This window comes from Helobdella robusta, assembly GCF_000326865.2.
Source record: "Helobdella robusta unplaced genomic scaffold HELROscaffold_44, whole genome shotgun sequence".
Lineage (NCBI taxonomy): Eukaryota > Metazoa > Annelida > Clitellata > Rhynchobdellida > Glossiphoniidae > Helobdella > Helobdella robusta.
In genome coordinates, this window is record NW_008705063.1 from 70,554 (window position 1) to 91,614 (window position 21,061).

The 21,061-nt window shown below is 34.0% G+C and overlaps 4 protein-coding genes across 4 annotated transcripts in view; 1 reads left to right on the forward strand and 3 right to left on the reverse strand.

Annotated features, from left to right (window-relative positions):
• Nucleotides 1-1,919, forward strand: part of HELRODRAFT_177694 (hypothetical protein) — a gene marked incomplete at both ends in the record, with an annotated part of 3,497 nt that extends 1,578 nt beyond the window's left edge. Inside the window, 3 exons of the mRNA XM_009025857.1 lie at nucleotides 830-998; nucleotides 1,338-1,499; nucleotides 1,813-1,919. Of these exons, the coding sequence (XP_009024105.1) occupies nucleotides 830-998; nucleotides 1,338-1,499; nucleotides 1,813-1,919 (438 nt within the window). The remainder of the gene's footprint in view (nucleotides 1-829; nucleotides 999-1,337; nucleotides 1,500-1,812) is intronic.
• Nucleotides 1,920-5,000: 3,081 nt separating this feature from the next.
• HELRODRAFT_193168 (hypothetical protein) lies at nucleotides 5,001-8,766 on the reverse strand. The gene is made up of 5 exons (XM_009025858.1): nucleotides 7,958-8,766; nucleotides 6,645-7,789; nucleotides 6,300-6,398; nucleotides 5,136-6,172; nucleotides 5,001-5,109 (listed from the first exon to the last, which is right to left on the reverse strand). Exons 1-4 carry the CDS (start codon nucleotides 8,736-8,738, stop codon nucleotides 5,666-5,668), a joined length of 2,532 nt encoding a protein of 843 aa, XP_009024106.1. The 5' UTR covers nucleotides 8,739-8,766; the 3' UTR covers nucleotides 5,001-5,109; nucleotides 5,136-5,665.
• Nucleotides 8,767-11,405: 2,639 nt separating this feature from the next.
• Nucleotides 11,406-15,248, reverse strand: HELRODRAFT_193169 (hypothetical protein). The gene is made up of 6 exons (XM_009025859.1): nucleotides 14,655-15,248; nucleotides 14,398-14,535; nucleotides 13,832-13,905; nucleotides 13,651-13,733; nucleotides 12,740-13,134; nucleotides 11,406-11,544 (listed from the first exon to the last, which is right to left on the reverse strand). Exons 1-5 carry the CDS (start codon nucleotides 15,124-15,126, stop codon nucleotides 12,936-12,938), a joined length of 966 nt encoding a protein of 321 aa, XP_009024107.1. The 5' UTR covers nucleotides 15,127-15,248; the 3' UTR covers nucleotides 11,406-11,544; nucleotides 12,740-12,935.
• Nucleotides 15,249-19,959: 4,711 nt separating this feature from the next.
• The window catches only part of HELRODRAFT_177697 (hypothetical protein), a gene marked incomplete at both ends in the record, with an annotated part of 4,495 nt that continues 3,393 nt past the window's right edge, over nucleotides 19,960-21,061 (reverse strand). The window contains 2 exons of the mRNA XM_009025860.1: nucleotides 19,960-20,178; nucleotides 20,292-20,456. Of these exons, the coding sequence (XP_009024108.1) occupies nucleotides 19,960-20,178; nucleotides 20,292-20,456 (384 nt within the window). The remainder of the gene's footprint in view (nucleotides 20,179-20,291; nucleotides 20,457-21,061) is intronic.

Genomic DNA, 21,061 nt, shown 5'->3' on the forward strand with positions numbered 1-21,061 from the left:
ATTGATGTTTCTACTGCTAGAGTGCTCTAAATCAGCCGAAAGAAAACACTGCTGTTGTTGCTGATGATGATGATGGTGTTGATGGTAATGATGATGATGTTGATGATAATGATGATAGTAATGTTGATGATGATGGCAATGAGGATCACGATGATGATAATGATTTTGTTGATGTTGTTGTTGATGATGATGATAATGTTGTTGAAGATGATGATGTTGTTGATGGTAATCATTATGTAGTTGTTATTGTTGACGATGATGATGATGATGTTGTTGATGACGACGATGATGATGATGATGACGATGATAAGTTTTGTGATAACATCGAGAAAATATTTATTTTACAAAAAATAATATTATCATTCCAATAAATTTATTTATTTTATTTTATTTTGTTTTGTTTGTTGGCGAGGACTGCAATTAGAATCATAAGGTGATCGCGCTGAGCAAGACAAATACGTCTGTTTTTGTTTCTGCTGTCTTTTCACTCTGTATGTGTGTGTGTGTATGTGTGTGTTTATGTGTGCATGTGTGTATGTGTATGTATGTATGTGTATGTATGTATGGGTAGTTTATGTGTATATGTGTGGGTGTCTGGCTCTCTAAATCTTAGTCTAGCTCTATTTTACTAACTTTTTCATCATTGTCTATGTGTGTATGTGTGTGGGTGTGTATGTGTGTGTTTCTATGTGTTTGTGTATGTGTACGTGTGTGTGTGTGTTTATGTGTATAAATAAACTGATAGATAAAACAAACAAACGAACGAACAAACAAACCATCAAACAACAAGCGAGACATTACAAAAAACCTTCCCCACCACCCAACACAGAAAGAATGGTACTGGGGGAGTCTGAACTTCGAAGAGGCAGAGGTGAAACTTTCAAAGTCTCCGGACGGTTGGTTCTTGGTCAGGGACAGTTCTGATGAGAGGTACATCCTAAGTGTCTCCTTCAGATCGGAGGGAAGGACCCATCATACCCGCATTGAACATCATAGTGGTAGGTTTCGTTCGTGTTGTTTGAATGTGATGATAGGCGGTTATGGTTAATCAATCATTCGTTAATTCATCCAATAATTCATTATTTCATTAATTTTTTAATTAACTCATTTATTCATTCATTCATTTATCAATTCCTTCATTCATTCATTCATTTATTCATACATTCATTCATACACTCATTCTGGGTGGTTAGGGTTAATCAATCATCCATTAATTCATCCATTAATTAATTCATTCATTCATTCATACATTCATTTTTGGGTGGTTAGGGTTTATCAATCATCTATTAATTCACCCATTCTTTCATACATTCATTCATCCATTCACTTCTTCACAGGCGTCTTCAGTTTTTACACACAGCGCATGAAATCTGGCTCGACCACAAGTGAGAACGCAGGCGCCACACTCTCGCAATCGTCGGCTGTGGCTGTCGTCGGCCACGGCGCTTCCACTTCCATCGTTGAATTCATCGAGGATGCTGTCCGTAGGTCGAAATTAGGTTGGGATGGTGTTTTTTTGTGGCGTAAAATTATTGATGAATGAATGAATGAATAAATTGATGGATGAATGAATGAGTTGATGAATGAATGTATGGATGGATGGATGGATGGATGAATGAATAAATGAACGAACGAACAAATGAAAGAACAAATGAACGAATGAATGATTATTAATGATAATGAATGAACGAATAAATGAATGAACGAACGAATGAATGAACGAATGAATGAATGAACGAACGTACGAACGAACGAACGAACGAACGAACGAATGAATGAATGAATGCAAATATTTTTCCCATCATCGACCAGGCGAGTGCTTGTACTACCTGCCAGGAAGTATCAGCTCAGAGACTCCGCCCACCCCGGTCAAACTGCTCTACCCGCTGTCCAGATTTGCGGATGTGTCTAAGGAATGAAGGAATGAATGATTTTGAATGTGCAATACTAGTGTGGTTGTTCGTTTGTCTGTTTGGTCATTCATTCATCTACCCACTCATTAATCCATTCATGCATTCTTCTATTCATTTATTCATTCGTTTGTTCGTTCGTTCGTTCGTTTATTCATTCGTTCGTTCGTTCGGTCGGTCGGTCGTTTATTCATTCATACATTCATTCATTCATTCAAGATTCGAAGTCCAAATTGTCAATTTTTAACGTAAAAACTTGTCTGTCGTTCGTATACTTGTTCATTCATCTATTTTGATCCTATTATCTATCTATCCATCAATATCCATTTATCTATATCCATTCATCCATCCATCTATCTATTCATCCATTCATTTATTCATCAATTCATCTATCTATTCATTCATCAATCCATGTGTTCAATTTTTCCAATAAGAAAACAGTTATATATACAATGCACCATTGCTTTTAAGGTTCTAAAAAATATGTCTTCAATTGATATGATATCTATTTAATATGTGTGTGTATGTCTTCAATTGATATTATATCTATTCAAAGTGTGTGTGTGTGTGTGTAAGTGCGTGCGTGTGTGTGTGTGTGGTTGTGTGTAAAAACTCTTGTATTACAATGAACTGCAGCCTATCTTATTGTGTTATTGATATGGATGTTGATAAATCAAACATACATAGTTATGATATAATATTTGTATTTGTAGATAACAATTAGAAAATAAATAATAAATAAATATAAATAAAAAGTCTTTTTTGTAATTTATATGTTTTTTTTCATTTATTTATTTATAAATTTATTTTATGCTCCAGTCGAACCAAAAAATTTATTTTAATTAACGTCTGTTATAAATTTAAATCTGACAGAAGAACTGTTCTCCCTTTATAAATATACTATGATGAACTCTTTCGTTGTTACTCTACTATTAGCTAAAAAAGAAATTTATTAATCTATAAATGTCTATAATCTATAAATCTATTAATCTATAAATGTATTTTTATATATTGATTTATTCATTCATTTGTTTCTAAGTTGTTTTATAAATTTGTTTGTATACTTCATTCGTTCGTTCGATCGTTCGTTCATTCATTCATTCATTCATTTATTCGTTCATTCATTCATTCATTCTTCTTCACTGAGTTGGTTGAACGAAGTCAGTTTCCCATTGCATCTGTAAAAAATTTTTTTCATTTAGACCAAGACGAAAAAAATGGCGTCCTAGGTGTTACCTTGTTTTATTTAGTATCTTTCGGTTCCAACGTTTTTTTAAAATTTAAACCAGAAGATACAAAATAAGAAAAGATAATTGAAAGGTCGCCGCCGTAACAATGGTGGTAATTGAATCGAGGTAAAACTCAAAATTTAATTCCCATTTTAATTATTTTTAAATTATTAACTGCATTACGATTAATTGTAATAATAATATTAATTATGTTTTTTTTAATAATTGACAGTTAATTATCCATATGACTGACTATTTCAAACAATTTTGAAAAAGATTTTCGATGTGATTCGTTGAAATAACTAATCAGTTTAGTAGCAGAAAATTTATTTGTTGATGTCTGTATTTATTTTCTAAAACAGGGATGGGCAAACTTTTTGCCGTGAGGGCCGCATTGAGAACTATTTCACCTTTGAAGGGCCGCATATGTACTTAAATAGCAATTTTTTCGAGTTCTAGTTTTCCCACCCCTTTTGTAACACACCGACACACACACACACACAGACACACACATACTCACATTTCCAAATACTGGTGTGGATGTATCTAATGCTAATAAAGCACACACACACGCACAAACACACACACATACAAACACACACACGCACAAACACACACACACGCACAAACACACACACACGCACATATATAACGCATAAGGAATAATATATATGTATGTATTTATACTATTGCCTATATGATATATACAGGGATTTTCAGATGTCAATTCCTGTAAACATAACTGTATGTTTTTTTTGTATACATTATGTGTACCTTCACAAGCTTTAAATTTGTATTTTTATATGGTATTTCTTAAATATTAACTATTACTGTTGTACACACACACACACACACACACACACACACACACATACAAAGGCCGAAATACACACATACATATATATACATATACACATACACACTTTACCAAATACTTGTGTGGATGTTCATTACGCATTGACAAAGATTTCAAGCTGCATTGTCTTCTGGGCATGTTGATGAGAAAGTTTAATTAATTTATATTTGTTAAATATGGGTTGAGTCTATTTGTGTCAATTATTTTGAAAAATAAAGATTTTTATCTTAATTAGTTAATCAATTATTTTTAGAACCGCTAATGGTTTAATGAAAACCAACGTAATTGTTTGATATATACCTAAGGTAGCTGCTGCAAATAAAAAACTTCTTTCTCGTGCCTTATCCCTTCAGGACATTGGCGACCATCGCCCTCCACAAAACCCGATCTTCAACACTCTGTAGTAGTTGAAATGTGGTGATATTCAACAAGTGACAGGACTTCAATAATGTTACTCGTTGTTAACCGCGATCTCTTTTCCCTCCAATCTTTCCAGTATAACTACTGGAAAGATAAAAAACGCTTGTAAGATATCGAAGACAGTTTATGAGAGCCTATCTCGTAGAACAACTTTTTGGCTTAATGAATTAAAATTAGGAAAAACCTTACTCGAAATTTATATCAAATCAAAAAGACAAGAGAGCGAAGAGGATCACACTTCCGAACATGTGCAAATAGGTACTCCCAACCTATAAATTGTACATATACACTGTTTTTTTTTACATCCACGTAGTGTTTGGTGTGGCCTAACGAACACACGGTGAATCAACTGATTCTATTCATTTCAGGGATGATAGCCATAAAAACGCAACACAAAGAGAACAGTATGTATCACCAGAAGCATTCAAAAACAATTTGTATAAATAATAATAATATTATTAATATTACAATGATAATAACAATATTATCCTTAATGATGAAGAGCTAAATACATAAACACATGCAGACAAAACACATTTAACTTTGAAGTTATATTATATCATATAACTTTATAACATCCAAATATTATTCACCAATTTATTTATAATTTCAACCCTTTAAAATCATCATTTTAACAACATTTACTCGTTTAAACACACGCCTACAACAACAACAAACAACAACATCAACAACACATTCATTATTTGAAAGATATTACGAAAATAATAATACACACATTCAGTTGAAAGCATTCATACGTCAATTTACTTATTCTTCGGTTGTGTTTGGTGGTTCTTCTTACACAGACGCCAGCGCACCGAACCACTTTAAACTTTGTTAAGTTATGCTGTAATAAACTCAAATAACAATCCTTACATCAATGATAAATAAATAATAATAATAATAATTATTATTATTATTAATAATTATTAATATAAATTATTAATTGAATAATAAAAAAACAGAGGAAACAATTAGTCAACCATTTTGTGATAGTAATTATTATTATAAACAGACATAAACAGCAATTGTGACGTCATTTAATTTAATTAACCGGTGACAAATATTTATTCTATTCATTAAATGTTTCGTACAGTCACGTTTCAAGCAATTCTTTCCCATCCAATCAGAGCTCAGACATCCTTTTATTCTCCAATAGCACATCAATAAATTTGCAACCAATCACACGTCAATTTTTAAACACCACCTTTTCAAAAGCTATCAGTTAGGGAGTACCCACTCCCCTACTATTAAAATTTTTTCCAAGACGGTAATGGTAGCAGCCCGGATTTGGAGGGCGTAGGAAGGAGAGGTCCACTTGATTTAGAGGGGTGGTCAAGTTGGTCATCCTCATCAAATAATATATGCTTGATCATGGACTCATTGGAGTTTGCCATTGATTCGTTTGGCTTTTTGCCGTCACTGCAGTTACTACTCTTGCTGCAGCTGCGGTTTTTGATCTTACTGGAACCACCACTAGCATTACCGCAGCTACCACTACTAACGTTTTTACAATCCATATCGACACGGCAGTCACCCCCATCAACATCCTTGTCGTCGTCGTCTTCATCATTATCACCGAGTTCTTTCTTTAGTAGCAGGTTGAGTCCCAGCAGGATATCCGGATCGAGGAAACGAAGGATCGACAGGAAGTTGGAAACCTTCTTCGGATGTTTGTCTGTGAAGTACCTTAATGAGTCTGGCATCAGTTCGTGCTTCTGGTTTAAACTCTCCAGAAGGATTTGGTTGATGTGTACCTTACGTGATGTTTATTGTTATAAATTTAATTGATTTTGTTTTCGTTGCTATGTTACCAACACAGTTACAACATCGAAAATGCATGTCAACAGCAACAAAAACAACAACTGCAACAAAAGCAACAACCTTAGACTTCAGAGTTTCTTCATTGATCATATCACTGACCATCTTACTCAGTAGATTCTTGAAGACGATCATCATTTCAGTGACCCCCATGTCCTTGACCTTTGGAAGGTTAATTAATTATTATAATTTATTGATCTATTCATTATCATAATTTATTGACCCATTCATTCATTCGTCTGCCTCTTGAGTTCGTTTAATAGTCTAATCATTCCTCCAATAAAATCACAGAGATAAACACAAACATACATATTCAAACAAACAACACACACACACACAGACAGACACACACACACACATGCAAACACAACCAGCAAAAGAATTCAAAACACTGGCCAACTGACTAACTACCTTATCAGTGGTCAACGAGTCCAGTGTCAAATCAGATGGAGAACCTTCAAGCATTTTCTTCATCCTTGACATTGGTTTTACCAGATCTGATCTGACCCTGGAATTTGACCTCTGCTCGAGGTCACCGGCAGATTTCGTCGTTTTTGACGTTGCTGAGCTGTTATCATTCACCTTATTAATGTCATTGCTGTCGTTAATGCTGCTGATGCCATCTGCTGTTTCATTTTTATTCGGAGTGGCAGTTTTATTCTCCTCCTCCAAACACATCTTTGCATCCAATGTTTTAGACGCCGACGTTGTTGTGGCTGTTGTGGCCACTGCTGTTGCTTTCGACGCTGATGACGTTGATGATGTCGTTAATGAGGAGGTTGGAGGTTTTGAAGATGAGGATGTCTTCTTCCTACTAAATGACGATGATGCCTTTTTAGCAAACGATGACGATGGTGGGTGCCGGATTGGCTTGGTGTAGGACGACGACGGCGGTGGTGGTGCTGGTGGAAAGTTACCATAGGGACTTCCGAGAAGTGGCTGAGGAGGGGGTGGAAGGGGTAACAGCGGAGACGCGTGGAAAGCCTTTACTGGCATCTCCACAAAATCCATCAACGGCCTAACCGGTAGACAGCCTAGCAACGGCTTGTTCAGCAACGGTTGCCTGTGGTATCTACTATCGGTAGTTTCCACGATAGGGCTTGGTATGGGATTTGAAATGGGAGTTGGGAGTAAAGGGAATCTTGCTTTTTCAAACTGATACGATTGTTGTAGTGAATGTTTAACTTTCATGTCATCCAGGCTGGGATTGGGTGATGGTAGACAAATCTTGCTGCTGCGGCTGCTGCTAAATTTTCTGGCAGCACTATCACTCTTGCTGGTGATCGAAGATTTTTTATCCAAAAATAATGTAGAAGACTCTGGTCTCGAGAAACTGTTCTTTTTAGTAGCAGGTGAAAAATGGTCAGTATCATCATGTGGCGTGTTTTTAGCTACTGGAAAATTTTTAATGAGTGGTTTGATGTCCTTTGAATGTTTATTAGTTCTAGTGGCACTTGTTGACTCCCTCTTCTGAGAGGTGTGGCATGATGATGAGTACGACGAGAAGTCAGACTGGTTCATGGGTTTTGTGATTGGTAGGGCAGACTTGCTCTCTAGAAGATATCACATCGGATAAAAAAACGGAAAAAAAAAAATGTTAACAACAATGGGATAAAGGAAAAACTTAAAATCAAATAAACTAATACAAATAAATCAGTCGAAGCATGAAAAAAATGTTAAAAGCCTAAAAATCCAATATAAATTATTTAAAACCAGCAGACCTTTACCGGCAACATATTTCCTTAATTTGTGCCTGAGGTCAACGTCCTCCAGAACAATCTTCATCTTGTTCGTCATCAACTTCCTGGACGATGACGTACGAGATAACGATGACGAGGTCGATGCTGGTGACCCCCCTCTGCCGTGGGGCCTACCGAAATAATCCTTGCCACCGTCAAGATCTCCCACACTGGAAACATCGATATCCATCAAATTTGGGATAGAACTAGTTTCGCCCCTCTTTCTCTCTACTCCATATTCTTTACTGGTACTTTTACGAATGCTATATTCCCTAATGGTACTACGTTCTTTGCAGCTGGTACCGTATTCTCTATCGGTCATCTTAGCACCAAGGCTATTGATCTTACCCTTTACGTAATCGCGGTAGTCACAGTCGAGATTACTATATACAGATCTACAATTACTGCTGATGACGTTGCTAGCATAAGTACTTTCATCATCTGCCCCATAATCTTCATCTAAATACCTACTAAGATAATTGCCACCACCGCTACTACCGTTGTTACTACTGCTAGTAATGTTACTATACCTTCCATTACTGTAGGAATCTAACTTCGCTTTTAAACTACTTCTAAAAGCACTGCTGATAGCGCTATCGTGTAATCTTTGAGATTTTCTTTCGTCCCTGGCCGATTCGACTATCCTCGAGGAAGAGGAAGGAGATGGGGAATGGTGGTGGGAGGAGGATAACTTATGATTGATGGATATCTCCAGAGTATCCCTGATATATCCTCTATTATCTCTGTGATGCTTACTCTTCATATCTCTGATGTGCTGGGCAAGCTTGCGACTGTTTATGAATGATTCGGCCATTATTTGGTCAATTTTTTTGCTGCTCTGTCCACTGAAAATGTCTTTATCAGTCACTGTTAGATGTGGATGGATGGATGGATATATGAATGAATGGATGAAGGAATGAATGGATGAATTGATAAAAGGATGGCTGAATGAATGAATAGATAAATGAATGAATGAATGAATAAATGAATGAATGAACGAACAAATGTATGAATGAATGAATGTATGGATAATTAAGTTGGATTCAAAAACTGATGACGAACAAAAAATTAAGAAAAAATAAAATCTAACAAATATCTGAGGAGCCCACATCGAATAAAGTTGACAATTTACTTCGGAGAGATAACTCATCATAATCTGAAGGCCCCACAAAACCAGAGGGTAACTTAGGGGGTGGAGAAGCCCTATCATACCTGGACCCTTCATCTTCTAATTTTCTCAGCATATCATTCAACTTCCTTACTTTAGTTGCATGCACCTCTGCACCATTCATGGGCCTCTTGACAGCTGCTGTGTAACCACCAATGGTTGGAATAATTGATTGGGGAATGACACTCGAGGATATGGGATCATAGAGGTCACTGCCCTTAAGGTTGTCATCACTGTTATTGTTGTCATCTATGTAGCTAGGTTGTTCACTGGAGCCTGGTTTTTTCTAGATTAAGCATGGTGTGATATTTTTTGTGGTTAGTATCTAAACATGTCAATCAAACGGTTATCGTCAAAACGGCCATACCATCATTAACATAATTTATTCTTATTAGTGGAGAGTTATTATTTAAATGAGTTACATTAAGAAAACTTAAAAAAATAAAATTTGCATACAGCTATAAATCGAGAAAGCAGCTGTAGATGTCGGATGCTGACTATATGCTTTGAAAACTCCTGAATAAATTTAATAAACAAAAAATGTTTTAAATAAAATAGCATTCACAAAGTTAAAAATCTTGAATAAAAACACTATGGAGTATCAGTATAGACTAGACTGGTAATATATATACACTAGAAAAAACTTTAAAAAAAATATTCATTATAATAATTATAGATTATTTATCTTTTAAAAATGTTCTCTAGTAGTCATCACATTTGTTATTTTTGATTTTGGCTCATTAACTTAAATAACATACATAATTAATTGATATTAAATTATTAATGTTATTTTAGAATAGGAATGTTTCTTTATTTATGAACAAGAGTGCCTAATCCAAAAAAATAAATAAAAACAATGATAAAAGCTGGACTTGACCAACCTGATAGGAGGAGAAATGTTCATCACAGTTAGGACAGTAATGTTCATAGTCACTTGAATACTGCAACCACTCCATTCCGAGCTACTTAATTTCTAATCAGGCAAAAATTTTTGAATATTTCGATGTGATATTCTTCAATAAAACGCCGCTAATCTCTGCTATTTTCTACATTTCATTCAATCACGAGCGTTGGAAGAACCGTTTGTGAAGATGGCAAAAAACTTCTCATAGATTATTTAATGTATGTAATGACAATGTATGTGATTTTATTTACCTGCCTTTGGACTTATTTCAAATGCAGTTTCTTCAAGTGCTTTTGAAAAATATAGTTTTTTCACTCTCTAAATTCAATTTAATTAACAAATCGCTCAATTTTCTATGTGCGAAAGCATCATTTAACAAAGCTCGTCTCCAAAAATTATTACTCCATATAAGTGAATTCTAAAATTTGAGAAAGATTTGAGAGAGATTGAGATGTCTGTTCGATGAGAAGAGTATGAAGAGAATGATTGAGATACTGGATGAAATATAAGTCTAAAATTGGAGAATGATTTAAGAGCAATTGAATTGAGATGTATGCCTGCAATCGTCTTCTTGCTCTCACTTCTTAAACACTCTTTTTCTAAATCTAAATTTGCTTTTTCTGGCTGTTTTCTGTGGAACTTTCTACCTTTTTCTCTGACTACTTCTCTATCTCTTACGAAGTTTAGAGCGGATCTCAAGACTCATCTGTTTGCTAAATTAATTGAAGAGCGCTGTTGAACATTGCGGGAATAGCGCTTTATAAACTAATTGATTGATTGATTGATTTGATGAGAAAAATATGAAGAGAATGATTGAGATGCTGGATGAATTCAAATATAATGTATTGTTGGTAACTCAAAAAATGAAATGCAGATTCGGTGTAATTTATCAACTTGTATATTTTTTAGGTCTAGACAATCGTTATTTCTAATAAATCAAAACAGCTTAGTCCGGAAAAAACCAAATAAGATCAGAAAACATAGAGATCTCAATACATCTATGCAGACCAACGTGAAAAATAAGTCTAAGCCTTGCGCGAGAGTAAAGTTCATGGTGTTCATGCTGGTTGGTTAGTTAGTCCTATCGTGTACCTTTTGTTATTAACTTTATTAAAAACATTAACATCGTTTATTCATTGTTATATCTTTTTCGGTTAAAGCCTTAGTTCAAATGTAATAGCTCTATTCTTGTATTAAAGTTTCATTAGTTTTGAAATGTACCTACTATTCTGTATGGTTTTACATTGATGGTTTCTATTCTACATATTATTCAAAGTATATGGCCTTAATATAAATTATAAACAATGAAAGAAATCAAGTTTTCAAAAGATTTTAAATCGGAAAAAATTGAAAGTACATTTTATTGTGATAGAATGTTCCAAAACTTAAAAGTAGAGATAGGTAACGAAAGGTTCAAAAAAGTTGAATGGTACAATGTGAACATCAGCTAAGCTCATGGATATATATATATATATATATATATATATATATATATATTGTCGGAAATTTTAATAAATGATAAGGAGATTTTTAAATGATGACAAAGCCCCACGTTGGGCGCCAATTGTCGGAAATTTTAATAAATGATGAAAACAACTGATGTGAGGTAATCTCCTCCTCTATCTTTCTCAGGGAATTTTTTCATGGTCCGACAATAATTTTTGTGTATATTTTTATCGTGAGTTCGACCAGTCCTGTGTGGCACTGGTTTTTTTCGAATTATATGATTTTACTGAGTAACACACGAACGCGTAAAAAAATATTCGATAACAATTTTATTAATCGACGGAAGTAAATAAAAAGGAATTGAACTAATGAACTCTATAACAATGTAAAATGTCAATGAACAAACTGGAATACAGGAATTAGAACTTCTTCTTGTTGGGTCTTCGACTTGGGATATGTTTCTTGCCGTTTAATCGTACAACCTCGACGTGTGTAACCGATGGTGATGTCGATACAACTCCAAGAAATAAATGAAATGAATGCGGAAAAATCACAAAAATCGGAGCCTATGGAAATAGCAAGCTGCGCGTGAAACTATACCAATGAGTATAGAATCCAGCAAAGAACCCTAGGTCCACAAATAGCACAAGAAACAGAACAACGAGGCGGATTCGTTTTCACAGAATCCAAGGCCTGTTTTCACTGGGCCGTCGAGTCTGGTCGGCTTTCGCACAACCAACACAAAACAACAAGAGTCAGAACAACACTGGAAACAAATTGTGCGACTTTAGTACGCGTGCGAAACTATGCCAATGAGCATAAAGTCTCGTACCAAATCCACTTTTGAGAACTTAAGACGTTTCTGAAACTATGCCAATGAGCCTAGAATCACGCATTAAGTCTCTTAGGGACGAGAATAGTCACCGATTATTCGAAGCTGCCTAACCAGTCAACCCAGTCTTTACTTCCACACCCTTCCTTATCAAAGCAAAATTAGATTTTGTTTCGGGTGTTTTTAAAACATTAAAATTTCCAAGGTATGTCCAATTAATAAAAAAAACTACTAATTACATTTTAAAATAATTTGTAATAATTTATGACGTCATCTAAATTGCAAAACAAAAAAAAATCGTCGTCACCTATCGAGTAAATTAACTTGCACCATGACCCCTATCGAGTGAATAAATTTTGCGTTGAAAAACTTTGAAGTGTTTTTTTTAGTCAGTATTATTTCATAATTCTGACAATATATATATATATTTTCATGGATAAGCTATTTCTTAATATTAAATCAGGATTATGCTATTATAATCATATAGAGATAATTTTGTTAATCTTATCTGAAAAATACAGCTTTTTAATTGTTATAAAGAAAATAAAATAAATAAAATGTCAGTCTGGTAGCCGTTAAGCTGGTTAGTAGTTTGGCGTGGCTAGTGAGGCTAGGTTTCGGTTGGTTCCGCGCACTTCAACGTCCTTGGGTCAGCTGTGTTCATGAGTTCCCACGTTGTTATGTCCAAGCATTTTATTTGGCCGTAAGAATCGCTGGAGCATTTGGTTGAGATCCAGTAGTACAGTCTGTAGAGGTCAGTTTCCCCGTTGTTAATGGTAAGGAAGAAATAAACTGTAGTAGCTGCCGATCTGTTGGATGAATTCATTTCATTTGATAACTGATATTGAAGATATCCAAATAAGTTTAATTCAAAGTTTTCGCTGATACTTTTGGCACGAACATGAATATTTCTGCCGTATTAGTTGAAAACGCAGAATATAGAGCGGAAAGCGTAGTATAATGAATTAGGTTTGATCGGTGTGATGGTTAAGACGAATATGCAAAAAGAATCGCTGCTATCAGATTCACAGTCAATGTTTGTGAGATGCGTGGATTCTTACGAGATGTGTGTGTGTATTGTGTGTGTGTGTGTGTGTATGTGTGTGTGTGTGTGTGTGTGTGTGTGTGTTTGATAGCTCTGACTTAGAATCGAAGGGAATTGAATAAAACAGAACTTTAAAAAGTATAATACACGGCTTTCACTTGTGTTATCAAATCAATCCTTTCTATCAAGACGAAATATCTCGAAAAAATTATTGAAGCAAAGAGCACACTGATAAAGACGTTATACATTTAAAGGTTATAAATCAAAGTGTTAGACTCACTGAAAGCCTTTAGTGTATGTTGAAATGGACGATCGGATGTTCAGGTCTCTATAAACGCTATTGTTTTGAACACAGTTATCCATCTGTGTGTGGTTGGTTGTGTGTGTGTGTATTTGTGTGTGTTTATGTGTGTTGTATGTGTGTATTTGTGTTCAAGCATTTGCTTGGTTTGATCACTAACATAATTTGTTAAACTCTTCGTAAAATTTGTAGGCATATCTTGGTTTCTTGAAATATATAATGCCCCTATAAGATCTTGAATTAAAAATGTTTTTTTTTCTAATTTATATTATTGTCAATTTGTACAATTTCTTAATATTTACTTTTACGAGATTTAAAATTAATTATTAAATTTAAATTCAACTTAATATGAAAACTTCATCTCAAAGATAATAAACCACCGAAATGAGGAAAAAAGTTTTACTTACAACTTTTATCCGGCGTAGATTTAGCTGGTGAATTAGGATTTGTCAAATATAGGATGGCGTTATATAATTGAATATTTTTCAAATAAATGCCAAGCGAAACAAATATATCAATTATTTATATATATTTAAATTAATTAATTAATTCTTAATTTACAAATAAATAAATCAATCAATCGATCGATTACGCTCTAAAAGGTAGAGTGTTTCAGAGAAGAGAGCCAGAAACGGCAAATGCATTAAATTATAATCATCCTAATTCCATAAATAATATTACAGAATAAAAAATAATTTAAGTAATAATTATCTCCAAAATTCTTACTCTTATTGACCACCCCATAATAAACTCCAACGACAATTGCAATTATCCCTACGGCTAGCAACAAAAAAGGTAGACCAATTTTCAGGTTTTTGCTGCTACAAAAGATTCTCCTAGATGGCTTGTCATATATCTCCGAAACTAAAAAAAGAACATTATTTAATTATTTGTATTTAATTATAACTTTAAATAATTAATTTGATATTTGAATAATTAATTAAGTTTTCAAAAAGGCTGTTGACAATTTTTTATAAATTTACCAGGCAGTGCAGGAAGAGCCCTGTTTAAATGTCTGTAGTCATTAGAGACTTCCTCATAGACTCTATTATCATTGATGATGACATCACCAGAGGGGCTACTATTGCCGTTGTTGGGGTTGTCCGTACTGCCATTGCTAAAATACAGGTCTGAGTAGCAGGATTTAATTCTAGTGTCGTCAGAGTTGGTAGCGCTAGGTTTAGCTTCATCATTTTGAATTAAAGACAAATAATATGGTGTTTTATTAGTGTCGGCTTGATCTAAAATTGGGTCTGGGTTGCTTTGGTTTACATTTTGTGCTGTAATATATAAGTAATTCGTGGCGTAGTTGTAGTTTTCTGTGTTGTCGTAGCCTCCTGTGTCGTAGTTGTTGTTGTGATTACTGTTGCTATTGTTGTTGTTGTTTATGTTGTTGTTTATGTTGTTGTCTTTTAGTTCGTCAGGTAGAGCATAGCTGCTTCTAGGGTTGGCCATTTTATTTTATTCTCTCCTATCAATCAAAACAATTAACCGGTTTAAATACTTGTTTTTTTTTATTTATTGAAAAGTGTCAATCATATAATAATTTTTCATATTTCCTTCAGACTTAAAAGGATTTTAAACCTAGCAAAGGAGCTGCTAACAAATCCAGATGATCTATCACAACACCGTTCACATACGCCACCAACACTAGAATTAAGAATAGTGCTATTATTAGTAGTATCACATATATTACTTATGTTATAGTAATAGTAAGACCGTTTGAGACTATTCAACCATAATGGATTATTATATACATGTAAAAGAGACTGTGAACTTTTACATCGTTTTTGTCATCAAACATTTAACATAGTAGTATCCGATTCCACAAAATGCACATTCATCTACATAAATGGTTTTCTAAATAAGTTTTAGTCACATAGCTATCAATCGCATTCTCATTGTTTTGCCTAGAGCACGGAAAATACACTTTCCCCACATTGTGTTAATTAAATATTGTAAATTAGTTTAAAATACATACACACACGCATGCGCATGTACAAACACACTCACAAACAAACACACACACATACATATATATATACATCTAGAAAGAGACCATATTTTACACACTAACAAAATATCGAAAAATACTTTTATAAATCGATCAAAAAACTTTCAACCAGGACTTCATGCAAGTGAAAGCGTTTTCTCATAGTTAATTGAACCAGCTATCATATTTTACTAATAAATCTCAGACATCCGTTTAACTATTTTTGGAAAAACTTTTTCCTACTAAAAATGTTTTTTTCTACAAATTGAGTGCAAAATTTACATACAACCATAACTTCATGGGAGGAGGGTTAGTTATTTTCATGCCTCTCCGTCAAATTTAAAATTTCCAACATTTTCAATGTTCGGCTCCCCGTCAAAGTTGTCTAGATCCGCTCTATGGCTTTTACTATGAAATAAAGCTTTCGAGAGTTTTTAAATCGAAAAACATTGAAAAGGATATTTTTTTATTGAATGTTCTGAAGTTTAAAAGAACATTTATTTAAGGAAACAATGTGAATTTCAACTAAGTAACTTATAAAAATCAAATGTAACAAATCTGGATTATGCTATTATAATCATGTTAAGATGATTTTGTTCGTCCTATAAGTAAGATATAATGCTTAGGTTAACTTTAAACCAAAGTTGTTTATTTGTTATAAAGAAAATAGAATAAATGAAATGTCAGTCTGGTAGCTGTTAAGCTGACTCGTAGTCCGGAGTGGAATTGAGATTTAAATAAACTCTCTTAGCATTGCATAAGACATACTGGTATTGGCAGTACTAGTTAAACTATTTGAAACTATTCAACGATTATTATCAGATTATTCTTGCAAAAGATGTAGAGTTTTACACCATATATTGATCACATTCTCATTAAAAATGGATATGAAAGTGTTTGATTTCTTAAAATTGCGTCCTCTATTAATGATGAAGTTTTAAGTAACATGGCTAGATTCGATAGATTTGATGAATGAAGCAAGCAAGCTGTTCATTGTTTTATTATTGTTCAGCCTAGGCCTAAGGTGCCTATAGTTTCGAAAATACTCCTTCCTCATAGTGTGTCAATTATATCAACTGGTTTTACGCACATACGCACACGCACACACACAACAGACACGCACACACACAACACACAATTATATGTGTTAATTGGTGTGCATGTTTGATAGAGAAATAGTGTGAAATTGTGTGTGTGTGTGTGTGTGTGTGTGTGTGTGTGTGTGTATAAACCAAAACACAACCAACCAATAGGCATCACGTTTTGAAATTGTATTTGAATGAGAATGAACGAATATAAAATCAACAACAAAATCAAAACGATTATTACAACAATAACAACAACAACAACCATAGCAATAAATTTATTGTTAATGTAACTCATTGCATTATTCCACAATTATAACCATTGTTGCGTGTGTGTGTGTATATATATGTATATATATATATATATATATGTATATATATATATATAAAGTATACATGAATATATATGTATGCAATTATTGATAAAAATCACAGCAGTTTCCTTATTGGTTGGCTTCATGTTTAATTTTTCAATTTTTCTAACGGTAGATCGTGAACCACAGCCAAGTTTCTTGAGTTCAGGGCTAAAATTTTTAGCGATTTCAATCATGATAGAACAGTTGAGCATTTTGAAAAATTAAACGGGAAGTTAACAAACGCTGAAAAGGATTTTCATTAGTAGTAGTAGTAGTAGTAGTAGTAGCAGCTGTAGAAGTAGTAGTTGTTGTTGTTGTAGCAGCAACAGCAGCAGTAGTAGTAGTAGTGGTAGTAGTGGTAATACTAGGATTAGCATCAGCAGTTTATTTTTTGTTCATAACAACAATTTGTAAATTTTTACATTTTACAACAAAAACGAAAATAAGCAGACATACGCATTACGACTCACAGACTAAAACTAAAGTAGAGCCTGAAAAATAATTGATTGAATGGTAGATTGGTTGACAGACTGATTGACTGGCTGATTGAAAGATTGATTAAATAATTGACTGATTGATTTATTATTTGACTGGCTGATTAACTGATTGAATGATTGATTGATTGAATGACTGATTGAATGATTGATTGATCGACTTATTGAATGAATGACTGATTGAATGAATGATTGAATTGAGTGACTGATTGATTAATTAATTAACCAATCAATCAATCAATTAATTTTATTCAATAAACAATTAAAATTTCAGTAGTATTTTATAACAGGAATGAACAAAAAAAATAGTATCATAATACATAATCACAATAATAATTATAACATTTATCAAACTCACACACACACGCACACAAACAACCATTCAATCAATTAATAAGTCAATCATTCAATCAATCAGTCATCCTATCAATCAGTCATTAAATGAATCATCCAATCAATATATATATTTATTTATTTTGTGACCAAATCCATGAAATAGTTACATATGGACCAAGTGTAACAATTTGCACAATTGAATTTCAATCGCTTTGTTCATCTTCATCATCAATTTTTATTATTGCTATAATAACAATAAATATTAAAATACTATTGTTATAATTAATTATTATTATTAATTATTATTATTAATGTAAACAGCATTGCTTTAAAAATTATTATTACACCATGTAGTCATTGCTAATGATGATAAAATTAATTATTACATAGATCGTTGTGAATGGTACAAACAGCTCGTACACACACACACACGAACACACAGACATACATACTCACACACACAAACATACATAAACACACAAATACAAACACACATATTTACACACACACACACAAACAAACAGACACAAACACACCATATATGCCTAATAACACCGATAATACCAATAATAATACATAACATAAACACACACACAAACATACATAACCAGGCTAAACAATAAAACATCGTTTTTGAAATTCTCCATAAACATATACACGCGCAAACACACATACACACGCACACATACACGCACACATACACGCACACATACACGCATAAACTTACAACATACATTTTATAGTACTTAATAACAATTAATGCAATATTATAAAAATATAAGAATCAAAATACCGCAAAAATACGTAGCCACTTTGAAAATACTCTCAATGTAACGGCTGTTGTAGTAGCAGTAGCGTCAGCTCTACCAATAGCAGATGTTGTAGCTATGGCAGCAGCTTCAACAACAGTAAAAACTGTAGCAGCTACATTAACTACAACCGCAAAAATCATTTTGCCATATTTTTGGTACGTTAAATTTAAAGTTACGTAGCTTTCTGCGTTATCATATCGGCAATGATGGCTCCCTTGTGTTAGATCAGGGGTGGGCAAACTTTTTGCTGTGAGGGCCGCATTGAGAAATACTTTACCTTAGAAGGGCCGCCCGTAGTTTGCCCACCCCTGTATTAGACGATTCTTTAAAGTTAATTATTATTATAATTAAGTACAACTTTTTGCTGTGAGGGCCGCATTGAGAAATACTTTACCTTTGAAGGGCCGCCCGTAGTTTGCCCACCCCTGTATTAGACGATTCTTTAAAGTTAATTATTATTATAATTAAGTACAATTAAATTTTTAATTATCGTTTATTAACGGTATATCTGGAAAATAATTGCCAAATAAATTCATTTTGGATCAATTTTTCCATCTAACAAATGATCACATAGCAGCGAGTAACAACAGAGCCAATCAACCAACCGGTCAAACGATGACTGAATCTTCATTCCTTTACTTGTATTCGTTCATTAATTCAGTTGTTCATTCCCGTGCTCATTCAGTCATTCACTCATCCATTCAGTCACTCAATCATTCATTCACTCAGTCATTCATTCACTCATTACACCGACGTTTTCAATCCTAACTGCTGAGGATGTATAAACTATACAAAAAAATGTTTTGAAAAAAATACAGGAGACATCTTTTGGCAAAGCAATAAGGAAAACTTAATGAATAACACATGAACCCTAACAAAACGAAAAATTAGTAAATAAAATAAAATAATAAAAACAAAAATAATAAAAACAATAAACAAATGAATAGTTTATTAGAACAGGTAAAAAAAGGTGACCAACAACTGTACACGGACAAATGGATACTTTTTCATTTTGATAAAATTTCCTAGTGTATAAAAAAAATATTGAAAAACGCGAAAAGACAAACACACGCACGCATAAAAACACGCATGCATACACACATAAATACACACACACGCAAGCACGCACGCACACAAACTTGAAAAGACAATAGCCACAATGAAATACGAAGTGAATCATGATATTCAAAGTCCTGGTCGTCATCACAATCGTCACAAACGACCTTTTAATCGTCCGTTAAGCAAAAAATCGAATAAACTCTCATCCTCATCATCAACAACATCATCATCGGCAGAATCATTATCATGACGAGCGATTCTTTCTCTTCGATCTAATTGGTCAACTTTTTTGGAGCACCATAGCAAAAGCTCTGATAGGAGCACACCCACCGACCAGTCAGATTTCAAGACCGTCTCCACAAGTACTTTCATCTAAAGTATTTTTTAAAATTAAAAATCAAAAACATTTTTATTAAAAAATAGTTTAATATATTTAATTTTCATAATCTCTAATAAAAAATATTATTAAAAAAAACAATTCCAACCCTGGAAATGTTCGAGACCCCATGTGTGAAATAAACGAATTGTGATTGGTTGGTGTAAGAGGCGCACAGCCAATAGAGAAGAGCCTGCAATTCAGGGTCACCGCCGTAGCAGCCCGCGTCGTAATAGCCAATGTGTATAAGGGCAGATGGGTCGTTTTGTTTGAACTGTTCATTTGGAAAATACAATCACAGATTACTGACCTTTTTCATTTCAGAATTTAAAATATTACCAAAGAAAAACAAAAAGAAACGAAAACTGCAAAATTAACCTGAAATTTTATTATCGTTAAATGAACACGTGGAACAAAAACATGAAGAATCGGCAACAGATGAATGATGACATTTCACCATTTTTGGTGGTACACCATCAAGAAACAACCTCAACACAACAACAACAACACACGTTTAGACGGCATTTTCCCCGAGATCGGGGGTTGCCGTTTGGCTACCTATGATGAAACCGAAATACCCCTCGACGCCATCCACATCTGTCACTCGCCTCAGTATCACGCAACCCCGCTTTCACCCTGTCCTTCTCCACCTGCTCTCTCCATCCCAATCGCGGACGACCCCTTCCTACCACTCCTTCAACCTCGAACTCCAACGCTCGCCTAATCCCGACCCTTTCATCCCTTCTCAACACATGTCCATACCACCGCAATCTCGATCTCCTTATCAATGTCACAATGTCCTCATTCAGTCCCATCATTGACATCAGCTCTGTACTACTCCTCCTATCCTTCACTTTAACCCCACACATCTCCTCACCA

What these genes read in the sequence shown, in the direction of transcription:
- HELRODRAFT_193168 (XM_009025858.1), bottom strand. Translation starts at nt 8,738, where the DNA reads ATGAAGAGTAAGCATCACAGAGATAATAGAGGATATATCAGGGATACT. An exon ending in CGTTGACCACTGATAAGGTA is followed by an intron (nt 6,399 to 6,644) that starts GTTAGTCAGTTG and finishes AACCTTCCAAAG; the next exon opens with GTCAAGGACATGGGGGTCAC. An exon ending in AAGAAACTCTGAAGTCTAAG is followed by an intron (nt 6,173 to 6,299) that starts GTTGTTGCTTTT and finishes ACATCACGTAAG; the next exon opens with GTACACATCAACCAAATCCT.
- HELRODRAFT_193169 (XM_009025859.1), bottom strand. Translation starts at nt 15,126, where the DNA reads ATGGCCAACCCTAGAAGCAGCTATGCTCTACCTGACGAACTAAAAGAC. An exon ending in GGCTCTTCCTGCACTGCCTG is followed by an intron (nt 14,536 to 14,654) that starts GTAAATTTATAA and finishes TTCTTTTTTTAG; the next exon opens with TTTCGGAGATATATGACAAG. An exon ending in TTATGGGGTGGTCAATAAGA is followed by an intron (nt 13,906 to 14,397) that starts GTAAGAATTTTG and finishes TTTTAATTCAAG; the next exon opens with ATCTTATAGGGGCATTATAT.